At 54.6% G+C, this 15,674-nt stretch overlaps 1 protein-coding gene across 4 annotated transcripts; it reads left to right on the forward strand.

The window, feature by feature from the left end:
• The first annotated feature begins 11 nt into the window (after window positions 1-11).
• On the forward strand, window positions 12-15,496 carry EPHA1 (EPH receptor A1). Of its 4 annotated transcripts, none has more exons than XM_027538756.1 (19): window positions 12-168; window positions 1,176-1,243; window positions 5,907-6,188; window positions 7,143-7,548; window positions 7,786-7,941; window positions 8,264-8,608; window positions 8,733-8,863; window positions 9,110-9,260; window positions 9,716-9,812; window positions 10,031-10,098; window positions 10,285-10,380; window positions 10,890-11,015; window positions 11,882-12,067; window positions 12,235-12,296; window positions 12,421-12,627; window positions 12,798-12,947; window positions 13,203-13,396; window positions 14,922-15,077; window positions 15,161-15,495. In XM_027538756.1, exons 1-19 carry the CDS (start codon window positions 81-83, stop codon window positions 15,237-15,239), a joined length of 3,048 nt encoding a protein of 1,015 aa, XP_027394557.1. In that variant the 5' UTR covers window positions 12-80; the 3' UTR covers window positions 15,240-15,495. The 4 variants fall into 4 exon arrangements, with proteins under 4 accessions (XP_027394557.1, XP_027394559.1, XP_027394560.1 ...); XM_027538758.1 differs by having other exon boundaries at window positions 8,736-8,863; XM_027538759.1 differs by lacking the exon at window positions 10,285-10,380.
• The last annotated feature ends 178 nt before the right edge of the window (window positions 15,497-15,674 follow it).

The raw sequence follows: 15,674 nt of genomic DNA on the forward strand, positions 1-15,674 counted from the left end.
GCCCGGCCGGCCCGGCTAGCCCAGTTCTCGCGACCTGGCCCCGCCATCCGGGCCGCGGTCCCAGGTCCCGGCCCAGCGCCATGGAGCGGCGCTGGCCCCTGGGGCTCGGGCTGCTGCTGCTGCTGCTGCTCTGCGCCCCGCTGCCCCCGGGGGCGCGCGCCGAGGAAGGTACAGACCCCCGCCCCGCCCCGCCCCGCCCCACCCCCTCCTCCCCTGGGAGCCGGCATTCCAGAGAGGCCCTCTCCTCGCAGCCCCTCTCCAGCGCTCTCGTTTTGCCCGGCTGCCAGGCGATCGACTGGCCAGGCCAGTCTTTGGCCTTTAACCCCAAACAGCTGCTTTCCCGGGTCACTCACCCCTTTCCCTGCTGGCCAGCAGTTTGCTCCTGGGTGGGGTTGGGGTGGAGAGTGAGTTTCTGCTGGAAGCAGCCTCCCATCCCAGCAATCTTGGGGACTCTCCATTCCCAAGCAGTCCCAGCCTCAGGCTCCCAACCCAGAGATCTGAACCTTTGGAAGTCGGAGGTGGAAGTGCCCTTATGCCATCTTAAGCCCGGGGACAGAGGGACCTGCAGCTGGGGGTGGGTTAGGTGCAGGGGCTCCTGGCTGCAGAGGTCAAGCCTTTCCTGTGGACACTTGCATGCTCTGTGATCCTGCTATCCCCGCTTCCCAGACTCTTGGCTGTGCCTGTACCCCCACTCCACCACCTCAATGACGGGCAGGCCAGGCCCTTTGCCAGGGGAAGGCAGCCTCCCCACCCAGGATGCCCCTCCAGAGTCCCCTGTCCACATCCTACCCACTCAACGACCCCCAGCAGCCAAGCTCCTCTCTTGTCCACCGGCCCCTCCATTTCTACACCTGATGGTCCCTACCGAGTGAGAGGCTGCTCAGTGTCTCTGGGACTGCTCTTCCTGCCGTTGACTTTGGCCAAAGGTTCAGCCCTCCAACCCTTGCCCCTCTCTGCCTTTCTCCCTTCACACTCGGGAGGAAGACAGACTAAGCCCTGGAGCTCTTCTTCAATCCTCCTTCCGGGGAGGTTTTCATCCCCTAAACCTCAGGAACTCACAGCTGTGAGGGTACAGGATGCTGAAGCCTCAGGGCTACGGGCCCAGGAGGAGGAATGTGAGTTGCACGTGTGGGGCCTCCCCCAGAGCTGACAGCCCCCTTTCTCTCCACCTTCAGTCACTCTAATGGATACTAGCATGTCACAGGAAGAGCTGGGCTGGCTCCTGGATCCCCCAGAGGACGGGGTGAGTGTCAGGGGGCATCTGGGGCGGCTCAAGGCTGAATGGTGAGGTGGGTGGAGGAGCAGAGGAAAGAGCTGGAAAAACTGGAAGTGTCTCCTCCGGGAGGGTGAGGGGAGGGGAGGTGAGTCAGAGCCTCCTGAATGGGACTGGGGGGGTCAGGCTTCACCCCATGGGGAAAGCTTCAATGCCTGGCTCCTCCTCCCCCTGCCCCAGCGAGGAAGGGCTCAATACTTGCGAGGACTTGGAGGAAGATGAGAGTGACAGCCCCTAGGAAGAGAATGGACCATCCCTGGGATGGTTGGGGGCTGAGACCCAAACACAGAAGAGTGTCTTCAATCTGGGGTCCATCCATCCCAGTGGAGTTGCGCAGATAGGTTTCAGGGGGTCAGGGGCCCCCATCAAAGAGTATGCAGAGTTAGGTAGCTGTATGTGGACTTTTTTTTTTTTTTTTTTTTCTGGAAAAGGAGAGCCAGAGTTTTCATCACCTTCTTCAAAGCATCTTTGACTCTCCCAAAGTTAAAAGCTGCCCCATTAGAGAGCCCTTGGCCCTTCCGTTCTCCCCAGCCCAGGCACACCATGCATTCTAAGCCCCTTCCTTGTTGGAAGACAAGTGAACAGGGGGAGGATCCTGTGAGTTCCAGAGCCGAGCTGCCACTCAGCGGAGCTGGGCCTGGGACCACAGGAGTCTCCGCAAGCGCCACAGCCTCCAGGACTCTGGCCTCAGGCCTCTTCCTCTGAACCTGGACTCTGTTCTCTGGGTGTCCCCTCTTCTTTCCTACGGCAGTAGGAATCCAGCCTCCATTTCTGGCGCTGGGGTTACTTGGTTTCTTTCCCTCTGGGTCGCAGGGTCCTGGCTGTACTCTGGGCTCTCCCGTGGAGTGGCCTGTAATTAGAATTAATAGACTAAATCATAAGGTATCCTACAGGAGGGGCTGCTCAGAAAATCCTGGAGTAGGCCAGTTCTAATAGGTGCCGCATCTCATAAACCAGCTCATCGCTCCACAGTGAGGGCTGCAGGTCCATCCGCAGGCTGCCACGGGCTGCCCCCGCTACTCCCCACCCAAATGTCTCCCCTAACTGGGCTGGAGTGGAAGCAAGGCCCCTTTTGCAGCTCAGGCTAAACAGCTTTGTACTAGGAAGGCAAGAAGACAGCAGCAGGCACATTTCCACTGTCTGCTGCGTCCCTTCCATCCTTCCCCGTCTTTTCAAAACACACACACACATTCAGATTCAGCCTCCCCAGAACAGACCTATGTAGCAGCCAGCAACCAGAGTGATAAGTGAAAGGATCCTTGCTGTGGATCCCGGGCAGCTGCTTCTCCCACATCTGTCACTGCTGGAACCAGGGGAAGCGAGTTACAGCTGGGAACATCTGCTTCTCCTGGCTCCAGCTGCAGCCCTGGCGGTCTGGCTAATGAGCTGTGCGTTAACCACCCCACCACCTTTCCACCTGACCTCCACCCTAAGCCTTCCACTACGGCTTCCCCATCACAGCTCCCTAAGAACAGGCCCTCGCTGCCTTCCGTCGCTGTAGCTGGGACACCGCTTGTTCTATCTTTGAACCCCCTACCCTGATACAAAAATACGTGCCTCACAGTGACGTATACTTTTGTGCCTGCCCCACACCACCCCGAATTTTTAAGTTCATGGTGCTTTTCCTCGCCTTTTCTAACACTGCAAGCAGTGATTAAAACCCTCGGGAAAGTGAGCTTGCCATGGGCCTCAGTCTCTTCTTTATACAATAAGGGGGTTGCAGGCAAAATATCACTGAAATATTTTATAGAATTTGAGTGCTTCTTAAAAATTCATCTAGCAGAGAATATGCTTAAGAACGGCTGAGAATTCTTTTGAAAAAGAAGAATAATGAAATAGGAAACTTGTCCTACCAGATATCAGAACATACTATACATCAGTTATAATTAAAACATTTGGTATTGCACAAGAATATTCAGGTCAACGCAACAGAATAGAAAGTCCCCAAACAAACCTGCATACTTGAGATTTTAGTCTGTGATAACATTGGAATTGCAAATCAATGTGCAAGGTATAGCCTAGTTGATAAATTGACAATTCAGTGTCCATAATTTCTTTTTTAAAGGAAGAAAGTAAAGTTACATCTTCACACTATGTGCTCAGTCACTCAGTGCCTGACTCTTTGCTGCCCCATGGACTGTAGCCTGCCAGGCTCCTCTGTCCATAGAATTTTCCAGGCAAGAATACTGGAGTGGGTTGCCATTCCCTTCTCCAGAGGATCTTCCCAACCCAGGGATCGAACCCACGTCTCCTGCATCTCCTGCATTGGCAGGTGGGTTCTTTACCACTAGCCCTACCTGGGAAGCCCACTGTACACAAAAAAATTAATTCTAAGAAGCTTAAATCTAAACCTAAAAACCAAACCTATAAGAATGTTAGAAATATAGATCTTTATAATTTGGGATGGGAGAGCTTCCCAAGCAAAATATTTACATAACACAAAAAAAGGAAAGAAGAAAAAATGTTATTATGTAAACATTTTAAAAGACATCATTAGCAAAATTAAATGGTAAGATGGAGAAAATATATGAAATATACATTTCAAACAAATGAATAATATCTGTAATGCAAAAAAAAAAAACTTATCCAAATGAATACTGAAAGGATTCAAAAGATGACAGTAGAATATTGGGCAAAGTTATAAAAACATAACTGCATAAAAATACCCATAGACAGTGAACAAAAGAAAAATGCCACAACCTCCTCCCCCAAAAAAGGTAAATTAAAATGGCCAGAAGCTGTTTTGTCCATAGGATTGGCCAAAAGTAAAAAGCTCATTAATGTCCAGTGTTAATGAAGTTTTGAGAAAATGTACCTCCTGCACTGTGGACATTGATAAAGCCCCTGTGAAGGACAATTGGCAATATATTCTTACAGGATTTATAATGTACTTGCCCTGTAATATAGCAGTTCTACAGAATCATATACATCTAAACATGTTTACTTACAATTTTTTTTAAAAAGCTAGAAGTTACCTAAATATCCAACAATAGGTAAATAATTATATAAATTATGGTGCATCCATACAATGAGATACTATTTTATGAATTGCTGAAAAGAATTAGGTAGATCTATAAACTGTTGTCGGAGAAGGCAATGGCACCCCACTCCAGTACTCTTGCCTGGAAAATCCCATGGGTGGAGGAGCCTGGTGGGCTGCAGTCCATGGGGTTGCTAAGAGTCAGCACGACTGAGCAACTTCACTTTCACTTTTCACTTTCATGCATTGGAGAAGGAAATGGCAACCCACTCCAGTGTTCTTGCCTGGAGAATCCCAGGGACGGGGGAGCCTGGTGGGCTGCCGTCTATGGGGTCGCACAGAGTCGGACACGACTGAAGCGACTTAGCAGCAGCAGCAGCAGCATACACTGTTGTGGACATCTTTCAAAGACTATTTGTTAAAAGCAAAAAGTATGTTATAAAATGAGATGTATGTGTTCAATAAAACTTACATGAAAACCATGCACGTGAGAAAACATTCAAGTATTTCTCTAGAAGCTCTGAAAATTATCTGGGAAGCTTTATTCCAAGTTGTTAAGAATGGGTGGATGCACGAGAAGAATTTCACTTTTTATTTTATGTAGGTTTTTATTCTTTGGCTTTTTGTAATAAGCACATAGAAACATGATGATTAAGAGCATAAACTCTGGAGCCTAGAATCCCTGGGTGCACCTCCCAGCTCCTCCTCTTAATAGCTGATGCCTTGAGCAAGTAAGTCCTTTCACCTAACTATTACTCAGCTTCTTCATCCAAAATGCATAGAATAGTGACTGGCCCATGATAAGCACTCTATTAGTGCTGGCCATCATTATTATCACTAAGATTAAACATTTTTTTTAATGTTGAAAGAGTGAAGGAAGGTGAACCGGATGATGTCTAGGAGTCCAACCAGCTCTTTGCATTGTTGATTTTGATAGTGGCCTTAACTGGAAGGAACATTGGAGAGGGTGAGATTCCCTCATATAGAAGAGTTCTATGCTTGCTCTTGCCCTCCGAAAGTCAGGAGCCTTCACGTCATACGTAGTCTCCCCTCCTCTGAACAAATAGGCAGAAAGATTCTGTGAATGAGCTTTTGCTACCAAAATCTGCCTTTGGGGTATCTGACAGCTTTGCTGAAGAAATAGGTGAAAATGGTGCTCATACTCTTAGAGTTGGAGTGGGCTCACTGAAGGGGCCAGGACTGGCTGGCCAGGATTGTTAAGCAGGTGTTGTCTTGCACACGTGCTAAGCCCCTTCAGTCATGTCTGACTCTTTTCAACCCTTTGGACCATAGTCCGCCAGGCTCTTCTGTCCATGGGATTTTCCAAGCAAGAATACTGGAGTGGTTGTCAGGAGATCTTCCTGACCCAGGAATCGAACCTGCATCTCTTGCATCTCCTGCATTGGCAGGCGAGTTCTTTACCACTGGCACCACCTGGGAAGCCTGTTGTCTCGCTTATGCTATATCCAAATAAGTCCCCAGTCTTAAGCAGTTACCTTACTATCCGGGTGCTTGGGGGTTGAGAGAAAGCAGGACAAGAAGTGTGAACCTGTGGAGCTCTGACACCAGCTTCCTCGCCTCCACTCTAGAAAGTGAGTATCTGGGGAGTTGGTGATGATGACTTGGAGGCTGACTCTGATTTTCCTCTCACAGTGGAGTGAGGTGCAGCAGATACTGAACGGGACACCCCTGTACATGTACCAGGACTGCCCTGTGCAAGAAGGCAGAGACACTGACCACTGGCTTCGCACCAATTGGATCTACCGGGGAGAGGAGGCCTCTCGCGTCCACTTGGAGTTGCAGTTTACCGTGCGGGACTGCAAGAGTTTCCCCGGGGAAGGAGGGCCTTTGGGCTGCAAGGAGACCTTCAACCTCCTGTACATGGAGAGTGACCAGGACGTGGGCATTCAGCTCCGGCGGCCCCTGTTCCAGAAGGTGCTCCTGCCCCTCGTGGCCGTTTCAGCCCTGATGCTCATCCTTGCCCCACTCCGTTCCATGACCCTGCTCTGCTCAGAGAGAGAGAAGGTGGCAAAAACAGGAAGAGGGTGTAGGTGTGGAATAACAAAAAAGAATATGGGACTAGAAATCAGAAGGGCTGGATTCGAGTACCTTTTCAGCTGTGTCCCGACACAGGGAGTGTCACTTAACCTCTCTGAGCTTTTCCTTGTCTTGAAGTGGTGATAAAAATATTTTATTATTATTAATGAGTGCCAGCCTCATCTATTTTAGAGGCCTTTATGAGCATCCATTGAGATAAGAGCGTGGCATGGTGGGGGCAGGAGAGAGGTATTTGGACTTTTTACATCGGTGCTCACCACAGCTGTGTGTGACACACTCACGAGTATACCTAGAGTTGTGTAAGAAGACCACACTCTCTAATCTTTTCCCTTTCTTTCCTACCCAAGAAAACATACTGGAATGCGAAAGAAAAGGGAGCATATTATTACAGGATGTACTCTCATTTTTTTCCCAAGGAGCAGCTGTTGTAAAGTTGGTTATTAGTAATAAATGAACGATGACACACTTTATAACTGATCACCTCATTGCCACTGAGGTTGGGAACACCTGTGAATAGTGGGAAGTAGCAGAGCTGTAGCGTCCTAAAGCCTGTGTTCCCATCCCAGCCCTACCAGGTGGTAGCTGGGTGATTTTATCCAGCTTTCTTCTACTTCTCTTGGCTTTAATTTCTTCATCTGTCACATGGGGAGGTGATCCATTCCACCTTGCAGGATTAATGCATATAAAAATGCTTGGTTCAGTAGCTGCCACATAATCAGCCCTCCGCTGACGGCTGTATAAATTGTGAAGTGTCAAGCAAGCAGTCGCTTCTGTGATGTGGGAATGAAGCACGACTTTGCCTTGTTCCCTCATGCCCTACCTCCTTCCCAGGTAACCACGGTGGCCGCCGACCAGAGCTTCACCATCCGAGACCTTGCATCCAGAGCCGTGAAGATGAACGTGGAACGCTGCTCCTTGGGCCGCCTGACCCGCCGAGGCCTCTACCTCGCTTTCCACAACCCGGGTGCCTGCGTGGCCCTGGTGTCCGTCCGGGTCTTCTACCAGCGCTGCCCTGAGACTGTGCATGGCTTGGCCCGATTCCCCAATACTCTGCCTGGACCTGGGGGGTTGGCCGAAGTGGCAGGGACCTGCCTGCCCCATGCGCACATCAGCCCTGGCCCCTCGGGCGCACCTCGCATGCACTGCAGCCCCGATGGCGAGTGGTTGGTACCGGTGGGGCGGTGCCACTGTGAGCCTGGGTATGAGGAGGGCAGCAGCGATGTTGAGGAATGCCTTGGTAAGAAGACTTGAGGACGTGAGGAGAACCTGCAGGGGCCCCTTGTGGGAGGGACTCCCGGGTGCCAAGGGCTGGAGGGAAGCCGACGCTCCATCTCAGTTGACTTTTACACTGAGTGTCCAAAGGCCCTAGGGAGACACGTGCCGGGGTGTTTCTAGCACAAAGGATTGGAGGGAGGGATATGATTCTGCCTGTAAAATGCTGGACAATCTTGCCTCTGTGGTGTTTTCTCTCCAGCCTGCCCGAGCGGCTCCTATCGGAGTGATGTGGACGCACCCCAGTGTCTCAGGTGCCCCCAACATAGCACAGCCGAGGCTGAAGGGGCCACAGAGTGTGCCTGCGAGAGTGAGCACTACCGAGCTCCTGGGGAGGGCCCCCATGCTGCGTGCACACGTGAGTCGGGGCCAGGGCCTGGCGGTCTGTGAGGGGGTGCAGGACTGTGGCTGAGCCTGTGTTGGAGTCAGAACTTTCCAGAGCCTATAAGATACTGGGGACCATCCAGGGTGCCAGCCACTTAATGCCCTCAGCCCGCACCCCTGCTCTCCTAGAAGAGCACAGAGATGCAGTTAAGCTACCTTTTCCTCACTAGGAATCAAATCTCTTGGCAGGACCTTCGGAGGACTTCGAGAATCAGGGTGTTGGGAGGAAGCTGGGAGCCAGCAACTTGGGGAGAGAGCAACGCTGGCCCCTACTGATAGCCTGTCTTTTCCCACAGGTCCCCCCTCAATCCCCCGAAATCTGAGCTTCTCCGTTTCAGGGACTCAGCTCTCCCTGCGCTGGGAGCCCCCAGCAGACCTGGGGGAACGTGAAGATGTCACATACAATGTGGAGTGTTCTCAGTGTCAGGGAGCAGCCCTGGACGGGGGGCCCTGCCAGCCCTGCGGGGCAGGTGTGCGCTTCTCTGCAGGCCCTAGTGGGCTGACCGCATGCTCCGTGCGTGTGGACGGCCTCGATCCCCACGCCAACTACACCTTCAACGTGGAAGCCCAGAATGGAGTGTCGGGGTTGGGTGCCTCCAGGCCCGCCAGCGCCTCACTCAGCATCAACATGGGGTCTGCAGGTGAGGGGCTTGGGGGCCAGCAAGGCCTGGAGAAGATGGGGGGTGGGGGAGCATAGGACCATGGGGACAAGTTGATGGGTGAGAAGCCAGCAGAAGCTACTTAAGTGATTTCCTCCCTCTGAAGCAGAGTCCCTGTCAGGCTTGTCCCTGAGACTGGTGAAGAAGGCACCACGGCAACTGGAGCTGACCTGGGCGGGGTCCCGGCCCCGCAGCCCCGGGGGGAACCTCAGCTACGAGCTGCACGTGCTGAACCAGGTGAGAAGGCGACTAAACATCTCCAGTGTCCGTGCCTGGACGCACCCGACATTTCCTAGCCTGGGGTGCAGGATGGGAAAGGACGGCCCACAGTGACCTGTGTGGCTGTCTCAGGACAGAACCCCATCAAGAGCCCTGCCCTGACCATTCCCCAGCCTCCCCTCCCACATGTTCCCAGGACTGCCCATCTCCTCCACCAGGTCTGGTATGGCACAGCCCAGATAACATGAGCCCCCCCATCCGCAGGACGAAGAGCGGTACCAGATGGTTCTAGAGCCCAGGGTCCTGCTGACGGAACTGCAGCCCGACACCACGTACATCGTCAGAGTCCGCATGGTGACCCCTCTGGGACCCGGCCCCTTCTCCGCTGACCACGAGTTTCGGACCAGCCCACCAGGTCAGTGGGTTACTCTGTTCTGTCCCAGGCACACACGCACCTGTCATCCCCCTGAGGCTTCTCAGACCCTGTTCTGGTTAGTGACCTCCTTCCTGTATACACATACACACACACACGCACACACACACACACACGCGCACGCACACACAGAAGCTTCCTGGGTGGACAGCTCCATACAGACTCACACCGCACCTCCTTCTCAGACATACATCCTAATGCCATATACTGCCAGCCGGCATCCGGTCCAGTCTCCTAACCTCTCAGGTCAGGGTCCACTGGCTGGCAGCCCAAGCTGATGGTCCCTGGATGGGGCCCTTCCCACAGGCTTTCTCATCCACACCTGCACCCATCTCCCTGGTTGGGGGACACATACCCCCCTGCATGTGCCCCTTTAGCCTCCATCATCCCTGGGGGCCCTAAGCACCCCCAGACTTCTTCACCCCATGTGCCTGCAGTTTCCAGGGTCCTGACTGGAGGCGAGATCGTGGCCATCATCTTCGGGCTGCTGCTGGGTGTAGCTCTGCTGCTCGGGATGCTGGTCTTCCGTTCCAGGTGTTTCTCCTGTGCCCTCAACCCCACTCCCCACCCTGGGTCCCCCGCGCCCAAGCAGAAGCTCCTGAATGCAGTCCCAACAGCCTTCCCACCCACTAGTCCCAGAACTCCTGAGTCCCCCCAACCCCCTGTTGTTTCTGAGGAGAGCTCAGCTGAAGAGCATTTGGGCTCCTGAGGTGGTCCTAGGTCCCTGAAGACCCTGGTCCCCACCCCGACAGGAGAGCTCAGCGGCGGCGGCACCAGAGGCAGCAGAGACAGCGAGATTGCGTCGCTGATGGAGACCGAGGTGAGCCGGGAGCACCTGTGTGCACACGTTTGTGTGCGCATGCGTGTTGGGAGGTGCCCCTAGGACGGGACCCAGGGACCCAGATTTGCTAGCGCAGCTCTGGGGGCACGAGTGGGCTCTCCTGTCTCCGGGGCTGTGGTGTTTCGCTCCTTAATTAACTTTGGTTAATTAATTCTGTACTAATAGTCCCCCAGAGGCTCTGTGCAATTACCTGTGAGCTGTCGGAGCTACCGTACGGAAATGTCCAGGCTCTGGGCCGCCTTCCTTGCCCTGCCTGGCCAGGTCTGTGGGCTGAGGCTGGGAGGGAGGAAAAGGCTCCTTCCAGGCATGTGGTCTTCCTGCTGGTCACCTCGTTAGGTGCCCCACCAAAAGGGGAGTCTGGGGCCCATCCAGGTCACGGGGCAGAAGCCAGGCTTGTCTGGGAATGTGAATGAGCTGTGAGTGACTGGAGCAGGGTGGTGAGTTGCAGGGAGGAGGGAGGCAAGGACTTAGGGTCAAAGAGCCTCGGGAAGATTGGGTCACTCGAGGCCGTGAACACATTTCGGGTCTGGCTTCCTGCCTGCTGCTCTGGGCCCTGGGAGGTGAGGACACACGAGCTTTGCATACAGACACAGGAGGAGTGACTGGGCTATGGAGGCTTCATTGCTGAGGGAGGAGACTATCTTTCACTTCAGCCAGGACAGGGCTCCTCAGGGGTCAGAAGAGCCAGGACTCTGGGGTCTGCTGGCCCTCCTGAACCAGTACTCCTGAGCCCCTGGAGTTGGGCTGAGTCCACCCTGTTCTGCCTGCAGAGGACAAGCTGTGGCTGAAGCCTTACGTCGACCTCCAGGCGTATGAAGACCCTGCCCAGGGAGCCCTGGACTTCACCCAGGAGCTCGACCCGGCCTGGCTGGTCGTGGACACCGTCATAGGGGAAGGTGAGCCCTGTGGTCCCCTCTATGTGGCAGTGCAGAGCTGCCAGCAGGCCCCTTCCTTCCGGCCCTTCCCTACGGAGCCCAGCTGGCCTCTCCTCTGGCCCAGGAGCTCCCAGATGAGTTTCCTCCCCATTGTACCCTGTGTCCTGAAACCACTGTGTTCACGTTGTAACCCCCTTATCAGGTGTCCTGGAGCAGCCCCCACCTCCTGCACCATCTGTCTCTGTGATTGTGGAATTTCTGATAAAGAGCATTTGACACATCATCTCTGTCAAGAGAGAGGGTCACTGTGCCCCGGCTCAGGCTCTTCTCAGAGGGTTCCCAAATGTGGGAGGTATTCGGGGCCTCCCGCATTCCACCCCACTGGGGGCCCAGTGTCCTTGGGCTGCCCTGATCCCTTGGGTCACCAGGGGAAATGGATCTGAACAGAGAACAAAGCTCGGCAGTGTCTTGGCTGATTGTGTGGCCGAGCTGGCCGAGTTGTGACCGGAGGAGCTTGCAGAAGACAGGCGGCAGTGGTCAGCCTCCCCGGTCACCTGTGTACTGACCCTGACCAGCCTGCCCTTCGTGAACACAGTCCAGCCCCACCGCACGGTCCCCCCTTGCCCAGTGTCTCCTGAGCACCGGAACTGTGCTAGGTGGGGAGGCAGTGCTCAGTAGTTTACAGAGCTGCCCTCCTGTTCCAGGCTGCCGGCCCCCCGGCCCTGGGAAGTACAGCCAAGCCCTGACTCGGGGAGGAGGGTACACCATGTTTCTGATCCTCTGGGCCAGAGAAGAAAAGGGAACTGGAGGACTGGGGAGGTCGCTGCCTGTTCCCCTCAGGAGCCTGACAGTGTATCTGGCCGTGACCCTGTTTTCTTGCCACCCAGGAGAGTTTGGGGAAGTGTATCGGGGGTCCCTGAGACTTCCCAGCCAGGATGGCAAGATTGTGGCTATTAAGACCTTGAAAGATACATCTCCGGAAGGCCAGTGGTGGAACTTCCTTCGCGAGGCGACTATCATGGGCCAGTTCAACCACCCGCACATTCTGCACCTGGAGGGCGTGGTCACAAAGAGTATGAGGGGTGGGGTCCAAGAGGGCTGCAGGGGCCCGGGCGGGGGTAGGAGAGGAGGGCTGAGGCCACTGGAAGTGGAGGGAGGCTGCGCTCTCAGAGGCAGGAAGCCTGGTTCTGGGTGCAGAAGGGGTGGAGGCTGCTGGGGTGATGTGTGCTTTGTGTCTCAGGAAAACCCATCATGATCATCACGGAGTTTATGGAGAATGGAGCCTTGGATGCCTTCCTAAGGGTGAGGAGGGTACAGGACCAGCTGGGAAAGGGGACTGGCCACAGAGCCCCGCCTGGGCATGGACCCCGGTTCTGGGAAGAGGAGACCAGGCTCAGCCCCTGACTTTGCCCACTCCCTGCTGCAGGAGCGGGAGGACCAGCTAGTGCCTGGGCAGCTGGTGGCCATGCTGCAGGGCATAGCATCCGGCATGAACTACCTCAGTGACCACAATTATGTCCACCGGGACCTGGCCGCCAGGAACATCTTGGTGAGTCAGAACCTGTGCTGCAAGGTGTCTGACTTTGGCCTGACCCGCCTCCTGGACAACTTTGATGGCACCTATGAAACCCAGGTTAGAGCTTTATATGCCTATCACATACACATTCACACCCACAACTACACGCTATACATATAGCAGTCAGTACATACAGAACACAAGAGGCATGGTCATGGGGACACAGTAGCTTCCCATGCCCTTCAGTACTGAGACTCCTCAGCTTTCTGCCCCACGTGCCCCGTTAGGGAGGGAAGATCCCCATCCGTTGGACAGCCCCAGAAGCCATCGCCCACCGGATCTTCACCACGGCCAGCGACGTGTGGAGCTTTGGGATCGTGATGTGGGAGGTGCTCAGCTTCGGGGACAAGCCCTATGGAGACATGAGCAATCAGGAGGTGAGCCTGGTGTTTCTCACACCTCCCGTCCCCTCCCCAAATCCTCCATGGCCCTTTCCTGCAAATACCCTGATTTCTTCTTTCTGACCCTTTATCTGCATTCCTGTCCTCTCTGGTCCCCTTCACCTCATGCCCTGTTGTCTTGACCATGCCTACCCTGGTCAGAGGGTTCAGAGGCTCTGTGGCAATGATCTTGTGTGCACAGAGGTATTCCTCCTGGGCTGTCAGGCTAGCTTCCTACCCTCCTCGCTGTAGGTAATGAAGAGCATTGAGGATGGGTACCGGCTGCCCCCGCCCGTGGACTGCCCTGCCCCCCTCTATGAACTCATGAAGAACTGCTGGGCCTACGACCGTGTCCGCCGGCCCACCTTCCATCGCCTGAAGGCACAGCTGGAGCATCTGCATGCCAACCCCCACTCCCTGCGAACCATTGCCAACTTTGATCCCAGGTAACCAAGCTGGGTGGGGAGGGCAGGTCTGGGAGAATGGAAACAGCCACATGCACCAAGCGCTGGGCCCGTGGAGCTCCCAAGAGTCAGGCATAGAGGCAGGATTCCAGTCTGCACTTTTGAGAAGAGTCTGCTCTGATGGAGGAGGTGCAGTGTCTCAGCCATGATAGCTCTGGTTTGATGGAGGCTTCCCTGGTGGCTCAGGTGGCAAAGAATCTGCCTGCCAATGCAGGAGACCTGGGTTCGATCCCTGGGTTGGGGGTATCCCATGGAGGAGGGCATGGCAACCCACTCCAGTATTCTTGCCTGGAGAATCCCCATGGACAGAGGAGCCTGGTGGGCTACAGTCCACAGGGTTGCAGAGTCCGACATGACTGAGTGACTAAGGACAGCATAGGAAGCAAGCACACTGAGATAGAGAGTATATGCTAGGGGCTGCCAACCTGCTACCTGCTCCAGGGGCCTTGGTCCCTGAGAATGGGGAAAGGAAGACAGAGAAACCGACAAGAGCCAGCGGGGGGATGCGTGTCCTGACTGAGAGAGGCAAACTTGTGGGGTCTGGGAAGGCTCCCAGGTCATGCAGACAGCAAGGGTTGGGGAGCTGACGGTGTGCCAGTTGCAAATAATGCAGGGTGCAGAGAAGTTTGGACTTGATCCTGACCAATTTTTTTTTTTAAACTGTCCATGGGAGGGACATGGTCAGAAATGCATTTCACCGAAAACAGTGCCAGAATACAGAGAATCGACTGGTTGAGGGGGTGAGTTGGGAGAGACGGGCATGGCTTCAAATGCTTTATCGGGTAAAGCAACTCTGGTGTGCTGGCCTCTGTATCAGACCGCCATATATAACCTTGTTTCTGGGAGAAAACGTGCTCCCAGTTCCAACTTTTGAAACTATCTTTTTGGAGCACAACTCCCTCGTGCACTGGAGACCGCATGTGCTAATCTTTCTGGAATGTTGGATATTTTTCCCCCAGCAGATTTACTTTGCTAATGGTTTTTGGCCCCGGCTGGCTTCAGAACAGGAACACTCATTGTATTGTGGGGTCAGAATGCAAGAATAACAGCCACGGTTGGAGGTGGCAAGCTGGGGGCTGCTCCCAGAACTCCCAGGGGCCACCCTGAGAAAAGGCGAGGCCACATCCATCTTCCGGGGCCTCTGTTCTCCTCCTCCTGCTTCCTCTCAACCAGGATACTTGATCCTCGCATCTTAACAGGCCCCCATCAGTTGCCCAGAGCTGGCCACTGCATTGCCTGCGGGCCGGTGGTCCCTTGTCTGGACCTCCAAAACTGCCTCTTGTCCCCAGGTCTGTCAGTGCCGCACGACTGTCAGCCTGCCCTGTGGCTGTTGCCAGGCAACAGGCCAGGAAATGGGTTCAGAGACAATGGCCGGGCTAACCCACAAAGTCCTGTGTCAGACGCCTGGCTTGCACCGGCAGCACAGGCACGGAGGCTGAGCCCCAGTTTCAGAAAAGCCCTGCATCTCCCATTGTGTGAGACTAAGGGGTCCCCCCGACGCCCACAGGGTGACCCTTCGCCTGCCCAGCTTGAGCGGCTCCGACGGGATCCCCTACCGAAGTGTGGCCGAGTGGCTGGAGTCCATCCGAATGAAGCGCTACATCCTGCACTTCCGCTCCGCCGGGCTGGACACCATGGAGTGTGTGCTGGACCTGACAGCCGAGTGAGGACCCTGGGGGCCTGGGCAGGGCAGGGCTGCTGGGGATCAAGCCCTGGCACTCACCCAGCCCCTCTCCTTGCCCACAGGGACCTGGTGCAGATGGGGATCACGCTCCCGGGCCACCAGAAGCGCATTCTTTACAGTATTCAGGGCTTCAAGGACTGAGCCTTCCCCTCCCCGACCCTGTCCTCAGGGAGCAACGATGGGCCCCAAGTCCCTCGACCTGCCAGACACAGGATGTTGGTGCTGCTCCTGCTTGCTTCCCGAGGAACTGCCTCTGAAGCTCTCTGAAGTCTCTTTGTTTTAAAAAGGGAGGTTGGGTAGAAGTACAAAAGTGAATTGTGGGAGTTGGGGGAGGGCTTAATATATATTATATACATATACATATATATTTTTGTTAATAAACAGAAATTTCACCCCAGGTTTTTGTGTGTTTTTTTTTTTAATCCCTCTGGCTCCTCCATCTGGGGCTTCCCAGGTGGCTCAGTGGTAAAGAATCCACCTGTCAACACAGGGGACGTGGGTTCAACCCCTGGATCTGGGAGATTCCCCCTGGAGGAGGGCATGGCAACCCGCTCCAGTGTTCTTGCCTGGAGAATC

Source organism: Bos indicus x Bos taurus, chromosome 4, assembly GCF_003369695.1.
Source record: "Bos indicus x Bos taurus breed Angus x Brahman F1 hybrid chromosome 4, Bos_hybrid_MaternalHap_v2.0, whole genome shotgun sequence".
NCBI lineage: Eukaryota > Metazoa > Chordata > Mammalia > Artiodactyla > Bovidae > Bos > Bos indicus x Bos taurus.

Coding starts and splice junctions, on each gene's coding strand:
- EPHA1 (XM_027538756.1), top strand. CDS start 81: ATGGAGCGGCGCTGGCCCCTGGGGCTCGGGCTGCTGCTGCTGCTGCTG. Junction 8,609..8,732: donor CATCAACATGGGGTCTGCAG/GTGAGGGGCTTG, acceptor CTCCCTCTGAAG/CAGAGTCCCTGTCAGGCTTG. Junction 12,297..12,420: donor CCTTGGATGCCTTCCTAAGG/GTGAGGAGGGTA, acceptor TCCCTGCTGCAG/GAGCGGGAGGACCAGCTAGT.